This window comes from Antedon bifida, chromosome 11, assembly GCF_963402885.1.
Source record: "Antedon bifida chromosome 11, ecAntBifi1.1, whole genome shotgun sequence".
Classification (NCBI taxonomy): domain Eukaryota; kingdom Metazoa; phylum Echinodermata; class Crinoidea; order Comatulida; family Antedonidae; genus Antedon; species Antedon bifida.
Window position 1 is genome coordinate 2,628,208 of NC_136236.1, and position 24,026 is coordinate 2,652,233.

Genomic DNA, 24,026 nt, shown 5'->3' on the forward strand with positions numbered 1-24,026 from the left:
ATATTTTTTCCTTGTTTTATTTTTGTAACAGATAAGAAGAAAGAAGGTAAAAATGTGAATCCAAAAGAAGTGATTGCAGAGCTTGAAAGGCAACATGATGCTAAGAAAAAGGTAACAATAATTGCTGTGTATTAGCACAATGTAAAGCTTAGATATTTGGGTTTAGCTTAGGCATTTATTCTTAAACCTTGTCTACGCTATCAAACTTTATGTGTCTACAAAATGTGATGTGCCCATATATGGACATGATGGTGTTATATCACTACCATATTTGCGAATATCACTACCATTTTTGAGCACATCACACTTTTTTGTCAAACTAGTTTGATCGTGTAGACAGAGCTTTACAGTATGTGTTACAGTAATCCATAGCAGTATTAGTAAAATAGCTACATGAGGCTAATGGAATAAACGCAAAATAATTGTTAACAATTTATATTGTATAGGCAATGCAAGAACAGTTAATGAGGCAGAAAGAATTACAGAAGCAACGTCTAGAAGCACGTCGACGCAAGAAGGATGAGAAAGATTATGAAGCTGGTGCTGCTCTCGCCTTGATCCAAGGAGCTGAGGAAGAGAAGGCAAACAGAGAAAAACAACATTCGGAGGAAAAAGACAAACAAAGCAATCTAGTGAGTTAGACATACAGTAGTACACCCCTGGACATAGTATTACACTCCCCTGGACATAGTATTACACTCCCCTGGATATAGTATTACACACCCCTGGATATAGTATTACACACCCCTGGATATAGTATTACACACCCCTGGATATGGTATTACACAACCCTGGATATGGTATTACACAACCCTGGATATGGTATTACACACCCCTGGATATAGTATTACACACCCCTGGATATAGTATTACACACCCCTGGATATAGTATTACACACCCCTGGATATAGTATTGCACACCCCTGGGTGTGGTATTACACACCCCTGGACATAGTATTACACACCCCTGGATATAGTATTACACACCCCTGGACATAGTATTACACACGCCTGGATATAGTATTACACACGCCTGGATATAGTATTACACACGCCTGGATATAGTATTACACACCCCTGAATATAGTATTACACACCCCTGGATATAGTATTACACACAGTTTCCATCTTATTTTATTAAGGTGTTCATAGACGATCAAACGTGGACATTTTCTAAGAGTAATCCTAAAACTTTTGAAAGAAACAATAATAAAATGGTGTTATTTTCTAATGATTTTTTTTCATTACTTTTAGATGAAAGAAAGACTAGCTGCTCGAAAGAACGCAAGAAAACAGGCAGAAGAGCAGAAGGCAATGGAACAGAAGAAATTACAACTACAAGCCGCCAACGCTTCCCCAATATCGTCGGCTGGATCTGGAAGACGTATGGTAGGTTTACTATTCTCTTTTCTCTTGGATACTCATCTGAATAAACTGATTATTGCCATTATTGTAACTCCCTTCCTTAGATTGGAACAATCTGTTATTACATTTTAGTGAATAATGAAATTAATCATCTTCTTTCACCTATGATTATCTTCAATGCTTGAGAGTGAATACAAACCAGGTGTCACCAACTTGTCCTAGCTCTTGTATTATGGCCACCTGTAATATCAGAACCTAGAGCATGGCCACCTGTGACGTGTCCAGGATACTTAATACAAAGGATTATCTATATTTATTTATTATAATTGAAGAACATAAATTAAATAAATGCTAAAAGTATACTTGTTTTATTTCTTTTCCCTTGTAGAAGAAAGTAGAGTTTGTAGAGGTAAAAGTGATGTTTAAATTTAAATATTTGTCATTTGTCAAGATGGTGGCTATTTATGTTAATTTGCTTGCTGGGGTTTGTCATTTTGTGGGTTTTTTCAATTTCATAAACAAAAATAAAAGTTAAAAAAAAGATTTGCATGCTCACAAAAGGTGGAATTTTCACACGTTTTATCATGTTTTTTAAAAAAATCCAAAAAATTTGTAAAGTTTTTTTATTTAATTTTATTTAGTGACATGTGTTCATGTTTACAGTTCATTTTTTTTTATTAGAAATCTGTTTACATGATTTGAAGTTTTTTGTTGATGTTTGTAATTTTGTCATTTGTGTTTTTATTTTGTTGTTTAGTTGTTTGTTTCAGTTGTTTATTTTTAATTGTTAATTGTTAATTTTTGTTGTTTACTGTTTGAAATGTTGCATCAATAAAACATAATTGCTAGTGGTTCTGGAATATCAAACAAAGATTCTTATGCAAAAAACAATCAACAAATGTTTTTGCATTTCCGTGGATTACAATTGTTTGCTTTTATAGTATTGTTTCAGTTTTTGCAAACCTCAAATAATTTAGTATTATTATTATTGTGTTATTATGCTTTGTTGTTAAATGTCAATGTGTTGGTTTTTTAAGGCTGGTACTAATGCAAAATGTGCTATAAATATGTGGCTATTAAATGAATTTGGTGCGGAAATTAAGAAGAAATGTTAACAACAATTTGATGTACTTATTTACACAACTGCCTCCCAATGAAAACTTTCACATTCAGCGTATTGCCATCTAATAATCAAATTTGGCATAGTTCAAATCAAAGCACTTTATAAGCTTTTAAGGGAGTACCATTGGTTTAATAATATTTTTATTAATCATAACTTTCAACTGATAATGATTATTATGAATTAACTGAGCCTGTGCTGAATTAAAAGAAGTGCTATTAAAACTTGATTACTTAGATGTTTTGCCCTACTCTGGCGTAATTTGTACTTTATACTAAGTACTTTTGAGAATTTGCAAGTAGTTCTCGGGTGGGACTCGAATATAGTATAAAGTACAAATTACGTTAGAGTAGGGCAAAACATGTAATTACTCAACTCCGTGACGAAAAAACTACAATTACAAAACTTGATTACTTTTTTCAGCCTATTAGTGAAGTATCAGAAAAGAGACAACAAGAGATAATTGAGTCTCTTAAAGAAGATCACCGGCAACAGCAGGAGAAGATGATCATGGAAAAAGAAAAACAAACAAAACAAGTATGTAAAAATTAACCAAATTGATCTTGAACCTTATTCTGTAAAGAATGTGTACTTATGTAATATCAAGGGTCAACTTAGAAGAGTCAGTATTCCTATATACTGTACACGTAGCCCTGGGTAAGCTACTGCAGTACCCTATTTGTAGCGAACTAATTCTAACACCACCACAACTGGAAATCGTACTGTGGCCAGCTGTGGCTGAAACACAATATCTAGTTCATGGATTCGATAATAAGAAGATAGGCACATTTTGAAAACTAATTCTCCCTCTGATTTCAAAGTTCTGCTTCCTTCAAAAAAATAAAAAATTGTATTAATCAGAGTCAACAGGGACATTATTTTTCTATGAGTAGCGTGTTAACTTTCTGAACATTTTGATTACAGATTCGTCAAAGATTAGCTGATCGTAAGAACAAGCTTGACAATCAAGCCAGTCAGCTGTTATCAATGGGCGAGAGACAAAAGACGTTTGTGGAGAACGCCAAAAAGGTAATATTATGAAGATGTTTGGGGACTTTTGTATACATAAATATTCATGAGTACTTTTGGTATTTAAATGGTAAATTGTACACGGATTGAGCTCAACAGAAAATCATTAGAATAGAAAACGTTCACAACACAAGCTTTTTCGTTAAGAACAATCTCAACGCTCCAGATACTCTGTTAAATAAGTACTGAACGGAAAAACTATACTCAACGGGTCCCAATCGAATACGACAATTGATGATGGAAAATTTTACACAAATCTTTATTTATCTTTCTGTACTCGATTATTTTTTTTTCTTACGCCATAGGATGAACTAAATAGACAGAAGACTATTGTACAAGATAGGATTCAAAAGGTTCGCTACGAACGAACACAAACGATGAAGATAGGTGGAAGTGCAAAGAAATTTCAGCAAATGAACGAAGCCGACATGGACCGGCTAGCGAAGGAAATGGAGTCAAAGTTCAAATCAGAATCAAAATCAATCAAGGCTGGAGGGAAAGCTGTAAGTTACTAATTTTGTGGTCATGTGTTGCCTTTTAACCAATCATGCTCTAGTATTTACATAGGCTGTGTAATATAATTTAGTATTTGTTGGGTTTTCTAAATTTGTTTAGTGTAAAGTTTATTGTGTTTTTGTGTATGAGCCATGTTGTGACATCTCATCTAGAGGACAAGATGCCCCTCAGACATGAATTCAACATTCCTTAGTATTATGAGGACCATGTTAATATACATTTTACATGGAAAATGTACAGGTCTTTCTTAACCTATTTTTTTCATAAATTTAATCAAATGTTCGTAATAAATTAAAATTGCTTTTGCTTCACTCTAAGCTGAAGGATATAGAAGATAGTTAAGGCAATTCTTACTGCAGGTAAACAAGTAACATATCCCAAGTTTGAGACATGCTGTGTATATGTATTATAATAACCCACTTGACCTTTGACCTTTATTACTATTGGCCAATGATTAATACGTTTCTGTTTCTGTTTGCAAAAAATTTATCTGTATGAAATAATAATTCCTTTGTTTCCGTTACTGCACAATTGTTTATTTTTTATAAAGATACTATATTATTACTTTTTTGTTAGGTTTTTTTTATTTATCTAATTTGATTATTATTAACATAACCACTCATTTGTATCGACCTTCAATTATTTAAATCGGGAGAGTCTGTCACCACACCAACATCATTACAATCAAAGGTTTAGGGTCATTTTTTGGGCTCACTTGAATCACAAATATAACCATTTGTTGTTTTTCTTTATTCTTAAAATTTAAACAAATCAATGAGGTTGGAACTTCTTTTCATTTGTTATTATTTCAGAATAACTTACACATGGCATATCACTCAATTCTCATTGATTATTTAAATGGCTTAATTTTCCTTCTGTCTCTTACCATTCTAATTCATTGTACCATAGTTGAAATTAAAAATCGATTGGGTTGTCTTATTAACTTACACCCTCTGTTACATACCTTTTAACCACATACTGTATAATTATACAAGTGGATTTATTTCACATATTTACAACTACCTTAACCATTCTTTATTCGTCATCACAAACTGTATTAATATTGGCTTAATTTGCCTTATTTAAAGGACTATTCTGTTTGATTTACTTACACCCTTTTCACAATTCCTTCCTTGTTTCAAATGGCTTATTCTCCCATATTTACTTACTCCCCTTTCACTGTTACCATTTCTCTTCCCCATAAATGTTCTATATTATCATCCAAGTTTACAAGTTCCCTATTCTGTGATTTGCGTGTTGGTATTGAGTTTTCTGCACTGTTACTGTTCAGTATAGGTTACTTAAGCCATGGAATCCTCCGAAATTGGTGCGATTACAGTTTTCCTATGCTCTTCATCTTTCCCTTATCACCCCTACCACATTTGAATGATGCAACAATTTGCTCAGAGAAAAATGACCAAAAGCAACAAACCAAAAGTTCTAGTCCTAGAGGATCATAGGGTGTAGCAGATGAGATACATTGAACCAATTCCTTCCATAGGGGAATTAGTAGTTGTACTCATCATGATACGATACACAGGCATAAGCCATATCTCCCAGTTGTGCCTATCACCTTACCAAATTAACCCTGACTAAAAATGACTTGGATACTTTGGGGTGATCCAAATATTGTGGAACTTCACAATAATTACTCTTTATTTCAACTTTAGGGAGATGATCAGACGGATTCAAATCCTGCAGATGAACGGACTAGCGAAGCAAGTCGTCAACGTCTCGGAGAGAAGGAGCGACAAAAACTTATCAAGGAGAGACAGGCAGAGCGAAGGAAAAAGAAAAAAAGTGTAATGGCTGCTCCAAATATGGACGAGTTGTCCAAAATGCTAGATGACAAATAAATCATAAAATATTAGGTTATAATATAAAATTTTAAAAATAATTTGATAATAGTAAGGTAATAATAGTAAAGCACCTTGCCTAGACTGGTGATGGTTAGGTTCTGGTCTCACCATAGTTCTAATATTAAACCTTGATATTCCTAAAATATATATTCAAAAAAAATCAAAACATTCCAGTAAATAATCTATTTATAGAATATATTAATATATTCCGACATTAATATTTATAATACTGCACTAAAATTTATCAAAACATTCCAGTGAATATTAATATATATTCCATGTTAACATTAATATTTATAGTACTGAACTTATTTTCATATTAAATTTGTGTAAATTACTTAATTTATAAGATATAAAAGATGCTTTATAAAAATAATGTGCTAACAATTTTAGCTGTAAAGAATATATTTAAATAGAATGTATAGTGTTGATGTGACTTGAAGTGATAGAGGGTGGTGTGCTTTAATAATAATAGTTCATTCTTATATACTGCATATAAGCAAGCTCTCAATGCGCTGTACATAAATTAAAATAGACGAGAATTGGCAATAATTTAAATCAATGAAAAACTTGTTATATAGCGCATATAAGCAAGCTCTCAATGCGCTGTACATAAATTAAAATAGACGAGAAGTGGCAATAATTTAAATCAATGAAAAACTTGTTATATAGCGCATATAAGCAAGCTCTCAATGCGCTGTACATAAATTAAAATAGACGTGGCAATAATTTAAATTAATGAAAAACTTGTTTGAAAAAGAAAGACTTCAACTGGGTTTTGAAAGATTTTAATGTCACATTATTATTATTATTTATGTTAACATTATCGCTGGCCGGTTTTTAGTTTCTCTCGTGCTAAAATTTATATATGCTTTAGTGGTTTGTATCAGTTGATCTCTTTGACCAGGGAGATCGAATCAGGTGAAGCACTTGGCTTGTGTTTATCGTGGGGCTAGGTGGGTAGGCTATACCATGCTGGAAAGGTGTCTGACATTACCCATTGTTTATTACAGAATATAGGCAGGTAGTAGGTAGACCTAGGCCTAGTAAATTTTGTGTTGGATATCCCAGATGATGTTTGCTCGAGCAAGATTGACTACTTTGTCTGTTATTTATCATAACTCCGTAACACAACAACCACTCCCACAAACACACACCCATACTATGGTGACAGTCACTGGATTCCAGTGAGCCAAAAAGCGATGCCTAGCTCAGGATCTTTTTTTATTATTTTACACAAGATATATTAAATCATATCTCCTAATTTGTTTTCTCTGTACTTGCAAACACATAATATTTAATGCATTTAATTTCTTAATATAAGTTATTTTTATTTTACAAACTGTTTCATTGGTTCTCAGATGTGTCTTGGTTGAATGTAGACTGTATTTTGTATTCCAAGTCCATCACTGATATTTGAGTAATTCTCGTCAGCACATTTCTCTCTGGTATATCTTGAATGTATAAACTAATAATGTTATTAAAAAATAAACACCCTCAAGTTTTATGGTGTAAAAAGATTTATTAACGGTTATTTAATTAGTCACATCTTACGACAGAAATACAATGATATTTGGTTGAAAATTAAGACATGGAAAAATAATTTTTGGTAACATTATAGCATACAAAGTAACATGATGGTTATACAATATGAAACACTATAGGGTGGTCTTTGGTTAAAAACAGCATACAATATACATAATAATTAAAATATTTTAACACTGTAAAATTAAGATAACGACTGAGAAAACGTAATACAATAATATAAATGCACAACACTCTTATTCTAGAAGAAATTAAATGACATAAAATATTAAAGTTATTCGCCACATTGTTTTATTGTCTTTAAATTATATTTAAGTGTAATCAAATATACAGTACAATAGATTGCTTTTATTTGGTTGCATATCAATTAGTATAAAACATCTTGCAAAAAATGATATATTGTTCACATTGCTCCATTTCCACTACAACAGGTCCACAGTATTACAGTAACATTATGAAAATATACCATTGCGTCTGTAAAAAGAGTCCTTGACAATGCGTGATCGACCCCACTGTGGTGCACGGAATTCCTTGACGACATCGTCTAGTTTCCAGCCGTACTCCCAAGCACTTGTAAGAGGAAATTCATATTTATCTTCTGGTTTCTTTATCTTCCTGATCTGTAAGTATGCGTATCGTCCTGTTCCTTCTTTACTGAATCCTTTGTATAGTTGGTCCTTAGCATCCCGTGACACTGGTCTCATCTCTACCAATAATGCATCTGGATTGTCTCCTCCTAAAGCTGCTAAATCAGGCTTTTCCTTCTTCTTGGCCTTTTCTTTGTCCACCTTAGTTTTGGTGTTCAGTTCTGGAATAGCATGGACCTTTGGTACCATGTTAGGCCTACGTTTACGGGCTACACCCTGACCTTCTCTAGACTCGCGAGCAAATTCTTTGCTGTATTTTTCGTGCCATGCTAGCCTAGTATATGCTTCTTTATGAATAGATTCAGTCCAGAAATTCTGGCGTTGAACATCGAATAATTCTCTAACCATCTTGTTGAATTAAATAAATTGTTCTTTGGTATAATAAACTGTACTTACTACTACTGTTTTATGGATGAAACATTCACTATTGTGTGTGTTAAACATACAACCCGGAAGCACGCGATTTGGTGGAGTTATGTTATCTTTGTTTTGTTTACAAAAGTCTATTGCGTCAAGTTGCTAGGAGATGGACTGTACCATTTTTTACAGCAAATTAATTTCGTCGAAAGGAATGTCGCCCTCTAGAGTAGCAGACGATCACAACATCATAAATGGCTGCTGTAGGAATTTTGTCTCCATTTACCGCTAATTTGTTTTCGAAATAATTACAGCAATGACAACGTTTTTACAAAATACTGGTATGGGAGAAGTAGATGTGTTTACTGGACCACATTCTAGAATGAAATATCTTGTTCATTTATACAGCGAAAAGGTAATTTGAATGGAAAAAGTACCTAGACTAGGCCTTCATCATTCATATCTTAAAATAGTCTCTCTCTGATCGGCCCTAAAACAGTGTTTATGTGCGTGCTTTACCTGCTGTGCGACAAGCCTAGCTAGCCAATGACAGGCCTATGAATATTAGTAATAGTAACGTGTTCGTCGTAGAGGGAGGAGGAGACAGATGACCAACATTAACAACAATCAATAGTATATTTACCTAGTAGTAGTAGGAAGCCTACTAAGACTTAGTCTAAGTACTAGCTAGGCCTACCTCCTAGCTAGCTATAAAAAATAAAATTAATAATAATTTTTAAAAAGTCCATCATTCACAATTTATGCATATGCTTTTTCGCATTTATTTTATATTATTATTAATAATTAAATAAATTGCAATATGATAATGATATGGAAATTAAAAACCCCTTCTTGCACATTTAAAAAAAAATAAAAACCTCATGATTTTTTTGATACAGTTAAGTTCAACGGACTTTAGCAGTTACGCTGATTTAAAGGCACTACTGCAGGGTTTGGTATCAACGTTCTCAGAGTTCAAGAATCACGAACACATTGAGAATAAATGTATAATGCAGAAGCTGCAGAACAGGCTCAACTTCTTACATGTCGAGGTAAAATAAAGTATATAAAATAATTGTTTGATTAAAGCAGAGACATATTACCAGAGATTGGAATCCAGTAATATTTTCCTTTGTGTTGCACTTTCCGACAGGTCGAATGCCCTTTGTTATGTAAATTTGTTGGTGACTCTGCGAATTTTTGCTTGCGCAGTTTATTGTTTAGTCAAAATCAGTGATCCATAAAGAAAATTTTGTTCACTTCATTATATTTAAACAAATATTAAGAAAATGTTTTTTCCCTTATCAAAATATTTTATTTGATCAAACTAGGTGAACGCTGTAAAGCAAGTCCACTGTGACAATCACCTGTCAGAGATGAAAGAGATGTTGGAAGAACTCTGTCAGAAGCTAGACATGTGCTTGAGTCGACTAGAGATGGAACAGATGGGTAAGGAGGTCCAACAAGCATTGCAAGAGTTCACACAAGACTTCCTGCCACACATGAAAGAGGAGGAAGAGGTGACAAATTTTGCATCATTTTTGTCTGCTCGTATAGCAAGTGCTGCATCTTTTCCTAAGGGGAAACTTTCCTGTGAAAAGAATCAGGAGAAATATATATTTTAAAACTACAGCCATACCATATTCAGGGAACAACCCTGTTAAGCTCTGTCTACACTATCAAACTTATAATAATGGACATGATGATGTCATATCACCACCATATTTTGGAATATTATCACTACCATATTTGGGCACATCACAATTTTTTTGTCAAACTAGTTTGATAGTGTAGACAGAGCTTTAGACCACCTCTAAATATCAATACATATGAAGATAAAACAGCTAAATACAATTTTACATTTTTATAGGTTTTTCAGCCATTGTTGATTGAATATTTTAGTGTAGATGAACTAATGGCGATTAAGACGGATGTGATGGAACTTCACTCTAAACTGACCAAGTATGACCCCTATGAAAAAGCATATGCAGATTCTATGGAAGATATAGGTTAGTTTGATTGTTATATCTAAAGATACTAGTTCTACATATATTGGGTTTGCGGGGTCGTAATCTAATGCCAGATCTATTAAAATTGTAACAGTAATGTAGCGGGTGCGTAGGATCTTTTATCATATCTCATAATATTTTTAACTTTTCTTAAGACACACTTCTCGTAAATCAGTGAACATGGCATTAGATCTGCTTTAATGATACGTTGTGCAATTTTACGTTTCCTCTCTATATTTTTCTTATCTTTTACAGTATAATTACCATAAAAACATGCAATGCTAAAAGATAAAATACTTAAAATAATACTTTGATAAAATAGAATTAAAATAGTGTTATCTAATTTGTTTGAGCTTTCTCAGAAAGTAGAGTCTTTGAGATGCTTTCTTGGAGATCATAAGAGAGTTAGATTCCCACTTGAATTTATTATCAATTATACATTAGCATTGTATTAAGTTCACTGAAGAGATAGATAAATGAGAAGAAATTGATTAACAAAATAAATAATGTATGGTAATAAACATTGAGGTTACCTCAAGGAGGGGGAGAATGTTCAGAAGAATAGTTGATTGTGATTGTGCATTGTTGCATGAATTCTTTCTTAGATGGTTGAACACATTTCATGTAAATTATTTACAAACAAGTGTATGCACGGCATAGCGTGTATTCAGTTCAGTGCTTTTGGTTGTTTAAAGCAGGCGGTTCATAATGGCTGTTGGTAGCAGTGAACGAAAAAAAATTAAATGAAATCACCACCAAATGAATTATGATTTGTTACTTGTTGCCATCTATGTGTATTTTGAGTTGAGTTTATTAACAATGTTTTAAGACCTTGAAACATTAATGATTTGAAAATTCAACGCAACTCGTCATAACGTTACATCGACTGGAAAAAAGGCTTAAGAAATCTAAAATGAGTTAGTTTGTGAATGATTCTGTTCTACACCAATTTTTCATTATTTTTTTGTCTGGTGTAAACTTAGATTAAGAAGTCTTAACTTTCTCCAGTATTAAGTTATGGTAATGTATTCTAATTTAGTACAGTTTGTGATGTCACAATCTATATTTTTTTAAACAAATAGATGATGAGTTTGAACAGAGTAAGCTGCTTGCAGTACCTGATGAGGTGATGCTTCAGGTGTTCTCTTACTTGAATCCTAAAGAACTGTGTAGGTGTGCTCAGGTGTGTTCAACCTGGTCTTACCTGGCTAGAGATGGCTCACTCTGGAAACACATTAATCCCATGAATTGGGTCAAAGGTAAAGCTGTTTTCACACCATAGAGAAAATAGATGAAGTGTGATTATATAAAAAATCATAGTATAATACTTTATTGAAATGATGAGTGAGATGCAATCTGCAATCATTCTCATCCCTGTCCAGTGTGTCATAGGTCACAGCGTGTCATAGGTCACAGTGTTTCATCAACAATTTTGTCAGTGACTTTCTTATTGATAAGTTTTCACACAGAAGTACAGCATAACTTTTGGGTGTTAACTTATATTTGCTTTAGAGATTGTTATTCAAATAATAATTTATATTTCTATGATAATATTTGATAAATAATTATTGTAGGTGATTGGCGGTTTGAGACACCAGATGAAGACGAAGAAACGTGCGGATGTAGCAAAGACGACCCCGAGTATTTCGATGAGGATAAAGATTACGACGAGTCTGGTGATAGCGATAACGGACAGAGCCAAGCCGCTTCAGATCGCATCCTAGCCGTTGAGAGAGAGTCTAAGATGCTGCGCTCCATCTCTAGAAGTTTGTTACCTATTGTTGGGAACAGTGTGGAGACCCTTGTTTTGCAAAATAGCTGTGGGATCACCAGTGCTTTGGTAATAATTATGTAAATAGGAATAATATTAATGAAACAAAGCCAAAAATAGTTTTAACTCCTTAAAGATTTATATCGCCAAAAACATGAATAATGAAGATTAATAAAGACTTTGAATAGGCCATTTCGCTGTTTTAAGATAGAAAAAAACTGTAAAAAAATTGAAAAATAATGTAATAAATGGTTAAATTCAACCAAAAATCCATTGACATTCAGCCATTTTTACTATTTTTCTTTAAATTTTTCAGGTAAATAATTTATTTCCCGGTCCAATTTTTGTTGTCAAAATCAATAACATTATATGACATTAAAATGGTATACTCAAAATCATTTTTTTCATGGGGACAATATACTTATAATTTCAGAATAAATTACAATTAATGATTAAGGACATTTATTTATTTTGCTTTACAGCTCTATAAGATGTTATCAAATTGTCCAAATTTGAAGATTTTAAATGTCGCACATACACGCGTGTCAGATGTTGCTTTTCGAGGGTAATGTAATAATTATTTTTTACTGAAAATATGATAATTATTTATTTGACGAATTATTAAAATGATTTATTTGAAGCATGTGTTCCCATTCCATGTTTAATAAATTTTTAATTGAATTTAAAATTATTTATATTATGTATAAAAATTTGACTTTTTTGCAGATTTGGTAATGGCAGACTTGGCTTCAAACTTGAGTATCTCAATTTAGCCGGGTGTGTTCGTGTTACAGATAGCACCCTCTCGTACCTCGCCAAGGCATTCGCAAAAAGATTAGACTCTTCAGCAGCCTGTTTACCATCTGAAAAAAACTCGGACCACAGCGTTGTTGTAGACAAGAACGGCGTACCAAAATGCTCGTGTAGTAGCGGTGGTGAATACCTGGATGGACACGTTGACATTGCAAGAACAAGGAGAGAGGAATCGGTGAAGCGTGCAAATGAATCAGTGAAGCGTGCAAATGAGTCTTTCAAATCTACAGACAATCTTTCAAATGAAAACCTTAATGAACAAAAATTGGTATCACGTTTTGATGATATGACCATGAATACAGTGCAATATAGTGAAACAGACATTGACAAAACGATAAGGTTTAGACATCTCAACTTGTCCGGTTGTCACCAAATCACAGATGCGGGGCTCAGGTGAGGAAAATGTAAATTGTGTATAATCAATGCAGGTATATTGTGAGGCATATCACTGATCACTTTAGTTAGATAAATATGGTAGTGATATGCCTAAATATGGAAGTGATATGACATCATCATGTCCATATATGGGCACATCGCATTTTTTTGTCACATAAAGTTTGATAGTGTAGACAGAGTTGTTGGCTATATTTTTCTGTGAAGAGAAAATATTTATCGAGTCTTAGGAATATGACGCAATACAAAACTGGAACAATTTTGATATGCAATAGTCGGTTATGAGTTCTTCAGCTGTCGGGAAGTTCGTTGGCCTTTATAATAACAATACATTTGCAGAAGAAATTATCGATATAAAGAGTATTTAGTAATGGTTTATCCTTCAGCCTTGCTGATTAGGTTCAAATTGATTTCAATTTTGTGTGTGTTTTGTATGCCTAATGGTGTATGTTTCCTGTAACCATGGTTGCAGAAAACTTCCAGATTACCATGGAGAATTTCATATATTTAATTGAAATGATTTATTAATGATGTATTTGAAATATGCTGTAAGAGAGTCCTTGAATTTAAGCCTTCTCTCAAGTCTCCCCTCCACCATCTAAGCCTCCCTCCATAAACTAAGCCTCCCCTCCACCGTCTAAGCCTCCCCGCCACAATCTAAGCCTCCCCTCCACAATCTAAGCCTCCGCTCCTCCATCTAAGCCTCTGTTCTCGACCTAAGCCTCCCCTTCTTCACCTAAGCCTACCCTCCTCCATCAAATCTATCAGCCTTTCTAGCAGAACATTCATTTTATCTGTTTATTTTCTTAGAACTCTTGCAAAATCTGGACCACTACCCTATCTCCATCATCTTGATTTGTCTGGATGTTTAAATGTAACAGCTTCTGGACTGACAGAACTTGCAGACGCCACTAAGAACCTAGATCATGAACAGTTCTTTTATTGTGACAACATCCTTGGAGGACCTCACCAAGACACAGCCAGTGGATGTCAAAATCTCCAGTCAGAGTGCCGTGCCTGTTGCAGAAGTGGCGAATAGATACTGCATATTAATGGTAATTGTAAATTTATTGGGTTTTTTTCAGGGTTCTCTGACTTGTGTGTGTGGCTTGGAGTCATCATATTTATATTATAATATCTGTTTTGCTTGATTGTAAATGTATGTTATAAAAAGATTTTATTGAACTTGTTTAAGCTGAGTGCAGAGAATGAAATATTGAGGATAAGGAAACATGGTGGGGGAGAGAAAGTGCCTTACTATCATAACAGTTTGAACATTTTTATTTCAATTATTTCGTCAAGGAAAACACAAAATAAATGCGTAACAAAAACAAAGAAAATAAGAAAGAGTTTAAAAATTCACATGTGAGGTTTACCAAAGAAGCAATTGACTCGCCACAGTGGAAAATGATATAGATATAGATAATGTATAATTACAATAGAATCCTGAACTAAAAATTAAAACATTTTATTCCAATTTTTTGTATTATTCCAATTTTTTGTATTATTCCAATTTTTTGTTTTATTCCAATTTTTGTTTTATTCCAATTTTTTGTTTTATTCCAATTTCTTGTATTTTTTTCTTTCTTGTGTATTTTATATGTTTTGTTGAATGGATGCTAAATGAATAAATAAAATAAATAAATGTTGAACCTTAAATTGAAAACTTTTTGACCTAAAGACATCATCACCCAGTGATGTACATGATTTATGATGTAACATATTAATTAATAATGAATTATATAATTACATCTGTTGCATGCTAACGTAATTGGAATGTCATATAATATGAATCAGATCACCTTTACACAGTAGCTTCAACTATTGCCAATAAAGCTTGGTTCCCACTAGAACGTAACGCAAGGACGTAAACGCAACGCAAGCGTTTTAACCAATGACAAGCGAAGTTATAGACAGTTAGCAATCACAAGCGAATAAGCCATCGCTTTTGATTGGTCAATTCACTTGCGTTGCGTTACGTCCTTGCGTTGCGTCGCTAGTGGGAACCACGCTTTAGATGCAGTGTAGTGATGTAATATACTAATTATAGCTCATTACTTATTTCAGATTTTACGCAAGATTTTGGAAAATTCAAGAATTTGCATGGAATTTGCTTATAGTGAGTATAAATGGTTGGTAGCTGGGGCGTATGAAGAATTTCGAAAACAAGAAGCACATTATTTGTTTTTTAATTTTTTAAACTCAACTTCGCACAGACACCATCCACTCAACCTTTGAATTCACCATGCAATTAGGGATGTAGCGAGAGAAATGTAAGATTGTGTGTCATAAAGATATTACTGGGTGGGAAGAAATCAAACTGTACTTTTGGATATCAAGTAAATTTACAGTAAATTGGTTGGGTATGGGTTGAAATTTCACTTACCAAAAAGCCTTAAAATATGCGCTAGACTGGGTAGAAAACTTTAAAATTAGGCTTTGCTGACGGCCTTAAATTAAGCTCTAGATTGGGTTAAATTTTGAAATTAGGCTTAGCAGATGGCCTTAAAATAATCTCTAAATCGGGTAGAAAAACTTTTAAATTAGTCTTGGCAGAAGGTCTTAAAATAAGCTCTAGACTGGGTTGAAAACTTTAAAAATTAGGCCTAGCGGAAGGCCTTAAAATAAGCTCTAGACTGGGTTGAAATCTTTGAAGTTATGCTTAGCAGATGGCCTTAAAACCAGCTCTAGACTGGGTTGAAAACTTTGAAATTAGGCTTTTCGAAATGCCTTAAAATAAGTTCTAGACTGGGTTGAAATCTTTGAAATTAGGCTTAGCGGAAGGCCTTAAAACCAGCTCTAGACTGGGTTGAAAACTTTGAAATTAGGCTTAGCAGATGGCCTTAAAACCAGCTCTAGACTGGATTGAAAACTTTGAAATTAGGCTTAGCGAAATGCCTTAAAATAAGTTCTAGACTGTGTTGAAATCTTTGAAATTAGGCTTAGCAGATGGCCTTAAAATAAGCTCTAACCGGGTAGAAAAACTTTTAGATTGGGCTTAGCGAAAGGCCTTAAAACCAGCTCTAGACTGGGTTGAAAACTTTGAAATTAGGCTTAGCAGATGGCCTTAAAACCAGCTCTAGACTGGGTTGAAAACTTTGAAATTAGGCTTAGCGAAATGCCTTAAAATAAGTTCTAGACTGGGTAGAAATCTTTGAAATTAGGCTTAGCGGAAGTCCTTAAAACCAGCTCTAGACTGGGTTGAAAACTTTGAAATTAGGCTTAGCAGATGGCCTTAAAACCAGCTCTAGACTGGGTTGAAAACTTTGAAATTAGGCTTAGCGAAATGCCTTAAAATAAGTTCTAGACTGTGTTGAAATCTTTGAAATTAGGCTTAGCAGATGGCCTTAAAATAAGCTCTAACCGGGTAGAAAAACTTTTAGATTGGGCTTAGCAGAAGGCCTTAAAACCAGCTCTAGACTGGGTGGAAACTTTTTAAATTAGGCTTAGCAGAAGGCCTTAAAACCAGCTCTAGACTGAGTTGAAAACTTTGAAATTAGGCTTAGCGGAAAGCCTTAAAATAAGCTGTAAACTGGGTGGAGAACTTGTAATTACTACATTCAAGATAGTGTTGCTTTTATAACACAGCGAATCGCACATTTGTTTCAAAACAGTTGCAAAATCTTTATGTAGATGATCGCATTATCAATGCTGTTCTCCCCATGAGCGAACCCAAGCACTTCTGATCTTTAGGGTTGGAACCTTTCTTTTTTACCACACCCAGTATACCTTACTTTATTCAATAATATATAATAACAGTATCTGAAGTAACATTAAGGGAAATATGAACAAATATATGAAATACTTAAAAATATACATAGCTTTATATATGAAATTATACCTTTATTTTAATGATTTTAATGAATATTTATATATGTTATTTATAAAAAATGAAAATATAAAGTAATTATTGATCTCAATTCACAAGATATTGTGATCTTTAAATGTTGCTACATAATAATCCTGAAATATAGGGAAGTTATAGTACACTAGTAATAGTATGTGAAATGTTAGTACATTTTATAAATAGAGAAGAATATTAAGAAAGCATGCCAACTATCAATGAAATATGAACACATTTTTAATTTCATTTATAACGGAAAAAAAGTTTAAGATGACTTAACAGACACATGTTATTAATGATTTGATATATACAATAAATCAAGGTTATTATATTTGTGAGGTTGCACATCTTATTATCGTTGAATAGAAAGATAAAAATATGCACTGTAACATGTACAGCGACCGTGGAGACTTCGTCTTTGTTCTACACAGCTATCGGCTAAATTCGGAAAAAGAAAAAATGTATTGGCAAACATGGCATGGCTGCAAGAAATAAAGTGGTGCGGTTTCACAAGAAAAGTGAACAATCTCTGTTCAACCCACTGGGTTGTCAAAGGCCTGTCAAAAAGGGGTCCGGTTGAAACCTTACCAATCGTACTGGTGGCTACGGCCATGCATATCTTAGCTGGAAACCGGTTTGAAAACAAAAATCAAAATGTTTAATATTGGTGGTGCTATATGAAAACAAACTAGAGATTTGTGTAGCTTTAGATCACAGTACCTACTGCTGGTTCATCTCACTGACAGAATGTCTTTTTGTCGGTGAGATGAACTGATGGTAAGTAAGGTCAGGTCACTGACAAATATTACTATTCATTTGTCAGTATCCTGATCTCAAAGGGCAGGTCAGGTTACTGGTAAAGTATCCTGATCTTGTTAGTCAGGTCATTGGCAAATGTTACTATTCATTTGTCAGTATTCTGATCTCAAAGGTCAGGTCAGGTCACTGGCAAATGTTGCTATTCATTTGTCACTATCCTGATCTCAAAGGTCAGGTCACTGGTGAAGTATACTAATCTTGTTGTTCAGGTCATTGGTAACTATTTATTTGTCAGTATTCTGATTTCATAGGTCAAGTCACTGACAGATTTTACTATTCATTTGTCAGTATCCTGACCTTGTTGGTCAGGTCAGGTCACTGGCAAATGCTCCACTGAAATTGTTTTTTTCATCAAGTGGCTATCCACCCACACAAAAACATTATTACATTATAATAATAATAAAGTAGTAACCTTTGGTATTAAGAGAAGATTGGTATAACATTCTAGATTAATTATTAGTTGAGATGAGAAAATAAGCTATTTATTGATTGGTTTTAATCACTCCTCCTCTGGCACATTACACTGTGTAGCCTCATCGGTAGCCTGCTTTAGGGCTAGATACAGTAATTGATCCTGATTGTCAATGAAGATATTGATGCAATTTTATTACTAATTTCAGACCAGAATATGTGGCTTAAGAGACAAATTGGACACTATTATATAGCTGTTTTCATGATGGTGTTCGTTTATTTTGGCCCCTTTCTTTTGGCTCCTTTCTTTTGGCTAGATATTTTCATTGTTATTCAGAAAAAGATGATTTCATTATCTTATGTATGCCTTATAATGTTGTTTCTCTTTTGTGAGTATCGCCCACCTTTATTCCCATTTTTAATTATTAAGTATAATTTGTATAGCTGTCAAAAGAGGTCTTGTGTATCTATCTAGTATATATTATTTTGAAAGGCCACAACCTTTAAGATATTGCTTCTAGCTAGAATTATTAATTTATATTACCTGTATTATTATTTTCATAGATAAACCAATTTAATATGCCATTGCTTTGGGGCTGTATTACCTTATTTTGCACTAATATATCATATAATGCAATAAGTAGATATCATATTTTTCGAAAGAAGATATGTTGAGTAATGGAACACTACAACTTAAAGATATCACTTAACTTAAAAATTTAAAAACTACTGGAAAAATTAGTAGTAGTCTTGTCTCCATTAAGATGAAAAAATATCTCAATGTTAAGTGATGTATTGGCTCTGATAACGAATACCACTTTGTTGAAATTGTTGCAACTTTTTTTAGTTGCCGCTTATAACATTTAGTTATTAAACGTTGTTTTGCATGACCTTAAAGTTCAAATTTTTACCTGTAACCCTGTGGTGTCATTTACAAAACTGAATAATTCATTTCGCAAAATTATTCCTTCCCCACCTTAAGCTCTGACTACACTATCAATTGGACAAAAAAAGTGTGATGCTCATGTTATTGATATACCCAAATATGGTAGTGATATGACATCTTTAAAGTTCAAATTTTACAACCTGTGCTATTCATATTTACACAAACAAGACGTCACTAAACACCAATACCTAGGTGTTTTTATTTACTTTGATCCTAATGAATAATTAATGACATTATATTTTGCGTCATAATATTTATCTGTAGCGTAGTAAACAAGAGAAGAATCTATACCCACACTTTATAAATTAACAATATCTTTTTAAACTGAATGGAAGTGTTTGTCGTTAACCAAACCATAAATTGATTAATCAATACCAGGAAGAAAGTCAGGCGCAAAATTTATTCGGAAGGTTCGATCCGTAATTAACAAGGTTTATCAATATAGTTGCTTGAGGCATACGTTGTACAGTTACAGTCACTGTCTTGGCATCAATTAAGCTCTGTCTACACTATCAAACTTTATGTGGGAAAAAAATGTGATGTGCCCATATATGTCATATCCCTACCATATTTTTCAATAGTCATAGATTAGGTCACCAGTGTGAAACCAATGTATGAGTACTGTACCAATATAGCTACAATAAGTCATAGATGCTTAGGTCACCAGTGTGAAACAAATGTAGGAATACCAATATAGCTACAATAGTCACAGTCACTTAGGTCACCAGTGTGAAACCAATGTAGGAATACCAGTATAGCTGCAATAGTCGCAGTTACTTAAATCACCAGTGTGAAACCAATGTAGCCAATATAGCTGCAATAGTCCCAGTCACTTAGGTCACCAGTGTGAAACCAATGTAGGAATACCAATATAGCTACAATAGTCACAGTAGTCGCTTAAGTCACCAGTCTGAAACGGGGTCTGAACCAATGTAGGAATACCAATATAGCTACAACAATAGTCATACTTAGGTCACCGGTGTGACACATGGTGTACTGTGTCCATGATGTAGTAGTAACAGTTGTTGTAGTCTAATACCTCTAGGCTTAGGTCATGCCCTGTAACACATTCTCACAGGTGGTGAAGCATGTTGTTTTATCGCCTTTCTCTCCAACTGCTTCTGCTATGATTTCCTTATCACCTGGCCTTAGTTGCAATAGTATTGTTTAACATTTTAATATAATTCTTTTGGAAAGGAATAATATTGTATTACAAAACAAAACGGGGTTTTCCCATCATTTATAATCTATTTACTGGTAATTAGACTTAGATGTTTAGATAAAATGTTTAATGCAGAAAGGAGATAATGTTGAACTTGTAAGAATTAAAACGTGTGTGTATCTGTGATGTACACACTCCCAGGGTAGTCTTATATTGCTATAATGATAACCAATTCACAATTTCATGTGATGTGATGTCATATCACTACCATATTAAGCATATCACTACCATATTTGGACACATCACACTTTTTTAGTGTGATAGTGTAGACAGAGCTTTAGGTTTTGTTTCTAATCTTAATAAACCATTGTAGATAACTGTAAATTGCAATTCAATGATAAGAATTGAAATTGATTTTTTTTTCTTTCACATTTACATTGGTAATTTAGTATAGACTTCTGTAGGGTAGTCCATAGGGACCAATGACCTTTCCCAGGTACTGTTGACCTTTCCCAGGGGCCAACAGGTAACTGAACTTTCAACATCATTAAATGTAATGCCTAGATTGGCCAGTAATTTCTAATTATAGGTTTATAATCATCTGTATTAAGATTGCTCGTTAGCAGTTATCAAACAACAGCTGAAAATCGACCACTTTACAGGCAAATTTCCCTTCTATATTGATTGTAAGGAGAAGGGGGCATATCTGGGTTTGTGAAAGAGAAGGGGTGATGTCCATGTCCTAAATTTAACTAGCTTTCTCTTTTTGAATTTTGCTTATATTTTAAAAATTGCAATACATTAGCAACCTTTGTGTATAAATATTTAAGTTATTGAATTTTATAACATCTGGAAATGTTATCACAATTTTTATATTTATTGTAGTTTATATAATTGAATTTTTATGATAATGTATTTTTGTACTGTTTATATTGTTGAAGGCCCCAATGATCAGCTTTGCTGGATGGGCTACCCTCATGAAACATGGTGCAATAAAAAAATAAAAGTTTCAGATTGGGAAACCACACCTAGAATGATTGTGGTGGAAATGATGTAAAAAAAGTATCATAGACCCTCCTCAGGATGTTTTTTATTATGCCAACCACAATTACATATTCCAAACCTAGAAACAGATTTAATGATACAAACACAAGCTTATGTAAGTGGCGCCCACTTCTCCAATCAACACAGCCATTAGTTAATGATACTTCCACGACCGCAATACTTGGAAACTGTACTCTAATACGTTTTTTGTGGGCTAATATTGATTGTTATATCGCATATTTCATACTTGTCACTGTTACTAAACAAAACAACTGCTTTAAATAATGCAATATCCCATTAACGGCCCAACATTATTTCTGGTAGTTAATACTTCATCAATTTCAAGTGATTGTAGATCATCTAAAGAATTATCTATTGATTTCTTACACACTGCCCAGTAGCTTGTCTGTGTTGTACTCATTTCGTCGTCTGCTGTTTCGTCGTCTGCCGTAGATTAACATTAATTGCTGTCGCAAAGGCTCATGGGAAGCTTACTTAAAAAGTAAAACCGATAGTCCCACAGCATTTTCTAATCAATTTGCATTATCTGTATTTACAATTAATACTTCTTTCGCTTTTTGTCTGAGACATATTGTAGAACTTAATCCCCAGTGTTGCGTGTTTAACCATTCAATTTTGCACTATAAATTAATTGTTTTAATACACAAATTGAGAGCATATAATATTCATAATGTGCTGCAAATTTTTTAATTTTTTGTTTATAAATTTAAGAAAATAATTTTTATATTTTGGTTTCCGATACTTAATAATTGTTATGTCACTTTCTCTTCAACAATAATTGTTCTTATTTCTTTCCCTCTTTTTTGTCTGGTCACATTTCTCTAAAAATTGTGAACAGCATGTGTAAGTTACCATGCATTGTGCGGATAACCTAACTCATTGAGGTGATTAGTTCAAATCTAGTTTTTATTACTTTTTGGTACGCTTAATTCCTATAGTATTGCATTACAAAAAGTCTTTAGCAGTTACAGTTTTTCTTTCCATTTCCTTAGCAGGATGTTTTTATGAATAATTATAAATTTATTTTCCAGTTGTTGGCTGTGTCTATAGTTAGTGCCTATGCAGGATATTGGAGCGCATGTGGTTTATGGTCTTCCCGAAACAACATAACAATTTCTATCATATATTAAATATATAATTCTTCCTTGAACATGTCATTGTTGGTACAGCGCACATGAATAATGCTATTTTCATTTCATACGAGATTTTCATTAACTATTTTTAGACATGGAAAATAGTAAAATGCATGCAGAATCAATATTGTTGAGGACCTCACTGCCCACTTATCCCCTCTCTCATTTCATTATTAGTAGAATTGTATACCAATATGTGACATGGTCCATGTTACTATTATGTGACATGGTGCATGTTACTATTATGTTAGATGGTGCATGTTACCAAATGTGACTTGATGCATGTTACCAATATGTTACAAGGTGTATTTTTTCACAATCCCTGCACACCTCTAGACACCCTCCTTCTCCCTCTATCAATTAGTGCAGTATTTCTGAATATACCAATACATATACACTATCTTTAGTTTCATATCAAGATTGAATCACAATTAATTTTAAACATGAAAATAAGGAAGTATATATCCGGAAGTAATAGGAAACAAGGATTGGATCAGGAAATAGGAATTAATGCTTACAAACGTAGTTATGTCCTTTATGAGCATTAGATTCCACTAAGTATTGATTGCTATATTGAATATTTTATGGATAGTTGAGTCATCAATTTACATATGGTTTTTTTGGCCTCACCTAGGAATAGTACAGTTATCATTTTCTATGCTTTTCCTTATTTAAGCTCTGTATCAAACTTTATGTGACAAAAAAAAATGTTATGTACCCATATATGGACATGGTGATGTCATATCACTACTATATTTGGGCATATCACTACCATATTTGGGCAGTGTAGACAGAGCTTTACAGAGGTATAATGTGCTTAATTGTACATGCCCCTTCATTTAAAATGTTTCTTTGTTTATATTTCTGATATGTCGTTGTAAATAGCCATGTATGAAATATTTTTTAAAGAAATTTATTAGTGTTATTATTACTATCAAACTTTATATGACAAAAAAATGTGATTTTCCCTTATATGGACATGATGATGTCATATCACTACCATATTTAAGCATATCACTACCCTATTTGGGCACATCACACTTTTTTGTCAAACTAGTTTGACAGTGTAGACAAAGCTTAACGCTATTCATTCATTCATACACATTTATTCAGTTAACATAACAATAATAACTGGGACCCGCACTAGAGTAGACCTAAAAGCAAAGGCTTGTACCAGCAATAAATATACTGTATGTATAATACATGAAAAGAAATCACATAT

At 33.3% G+C, this 24,026-nt stretch overlaps 3 protein-coding genes across 3 annotated transcripts in view; 2 read left to right on the forward strand and 1 right to left on the reverse strand.

Moving 5' to 3' along the window:
- The window catches only part of LOC144856013 (uncharacterized), a 30,118-nt gene extending 22,460 nt beyond the window's left edge, over positions 1-7,658 (forward strand). Inside the window, exons 38-45 of the mRNA XM_078713985.1 lie at positions 32-111; positions 447-632; positions 1,255-1,389; positions 1,754-1,774; positions 2,909-3,022; positions 3,410-3,514; positions 3,820-4,017; positions 5,701-7,658. Coding sequence (XP_078570111.1) covers positions 32-111; positions 447-632; positions 1,255-1,389; positions 1,754-1,774; positions 2,909-3,022; positions 3,410-3,514; positions 3,820-4,017; positions 5,701-5,886 — 1,025 coding nt within the window. The 3' untranslated portion in view covers positions 5,887-7,658. The remainder of the gene's footprint in view (positions 1-31; positions 112-446; positions 633-1,254; positions 1,390-1,753; positions 1,775-2,908; positions 3,023-3,409; positions 3,515-3,819; positions 4,018-5,700) is intronic.
- Positions 7,659-7,708: 50 nt separating this feature from the next.
- Positions 7,709-8,540, reverse strand: LOC144856016 (protein SPMIP1-like). The gene has a single exon (XM_078713988.1). It carries the CDS (start codon positions 8,427-8,429, stop codon positions 7,887-7,889), a length of 543 nt encoding a protein of 180 aa, XP_078570114.1. The 5' UTR covers positions 8,430-8,540; the 3' UTR covers positions 7,709-7,886.
- A 147-nt stretch (positions 8,541-8,687) lies between these two features.
- LOC144856014 (F-box/LRR-repeat protein 5-like) lies at positions 8,688-17,599 on the forward strand. The gene is made up of 10 exons (XM_078713986.1): positions 8,688-8,853; positions 9,338-9,490; positions 9,770-9,958; positions 10,309-10,447; positions 11,530-11,706; positions 12,022-12,287; positions 12,701-12,783; positions 12,945-13,424; positions 14,235-14,479; positions 15,492-17,599. Exons 1-9 carry the CDS (start codon positions 8,755-8,757, stop codon positions 14,461-14,463), a joined length of 1,815 nt encoding a protein of 604 aa, XP_078570112.1. The 5' UTR covers positions 8,688-8,754; the 3' UTR covers positions 14,464-14,479; positions 15,492-17,599.
- The last annotated feature ends 6,427 nt before the right edge of the window (positions 17,600-24,026 follow it).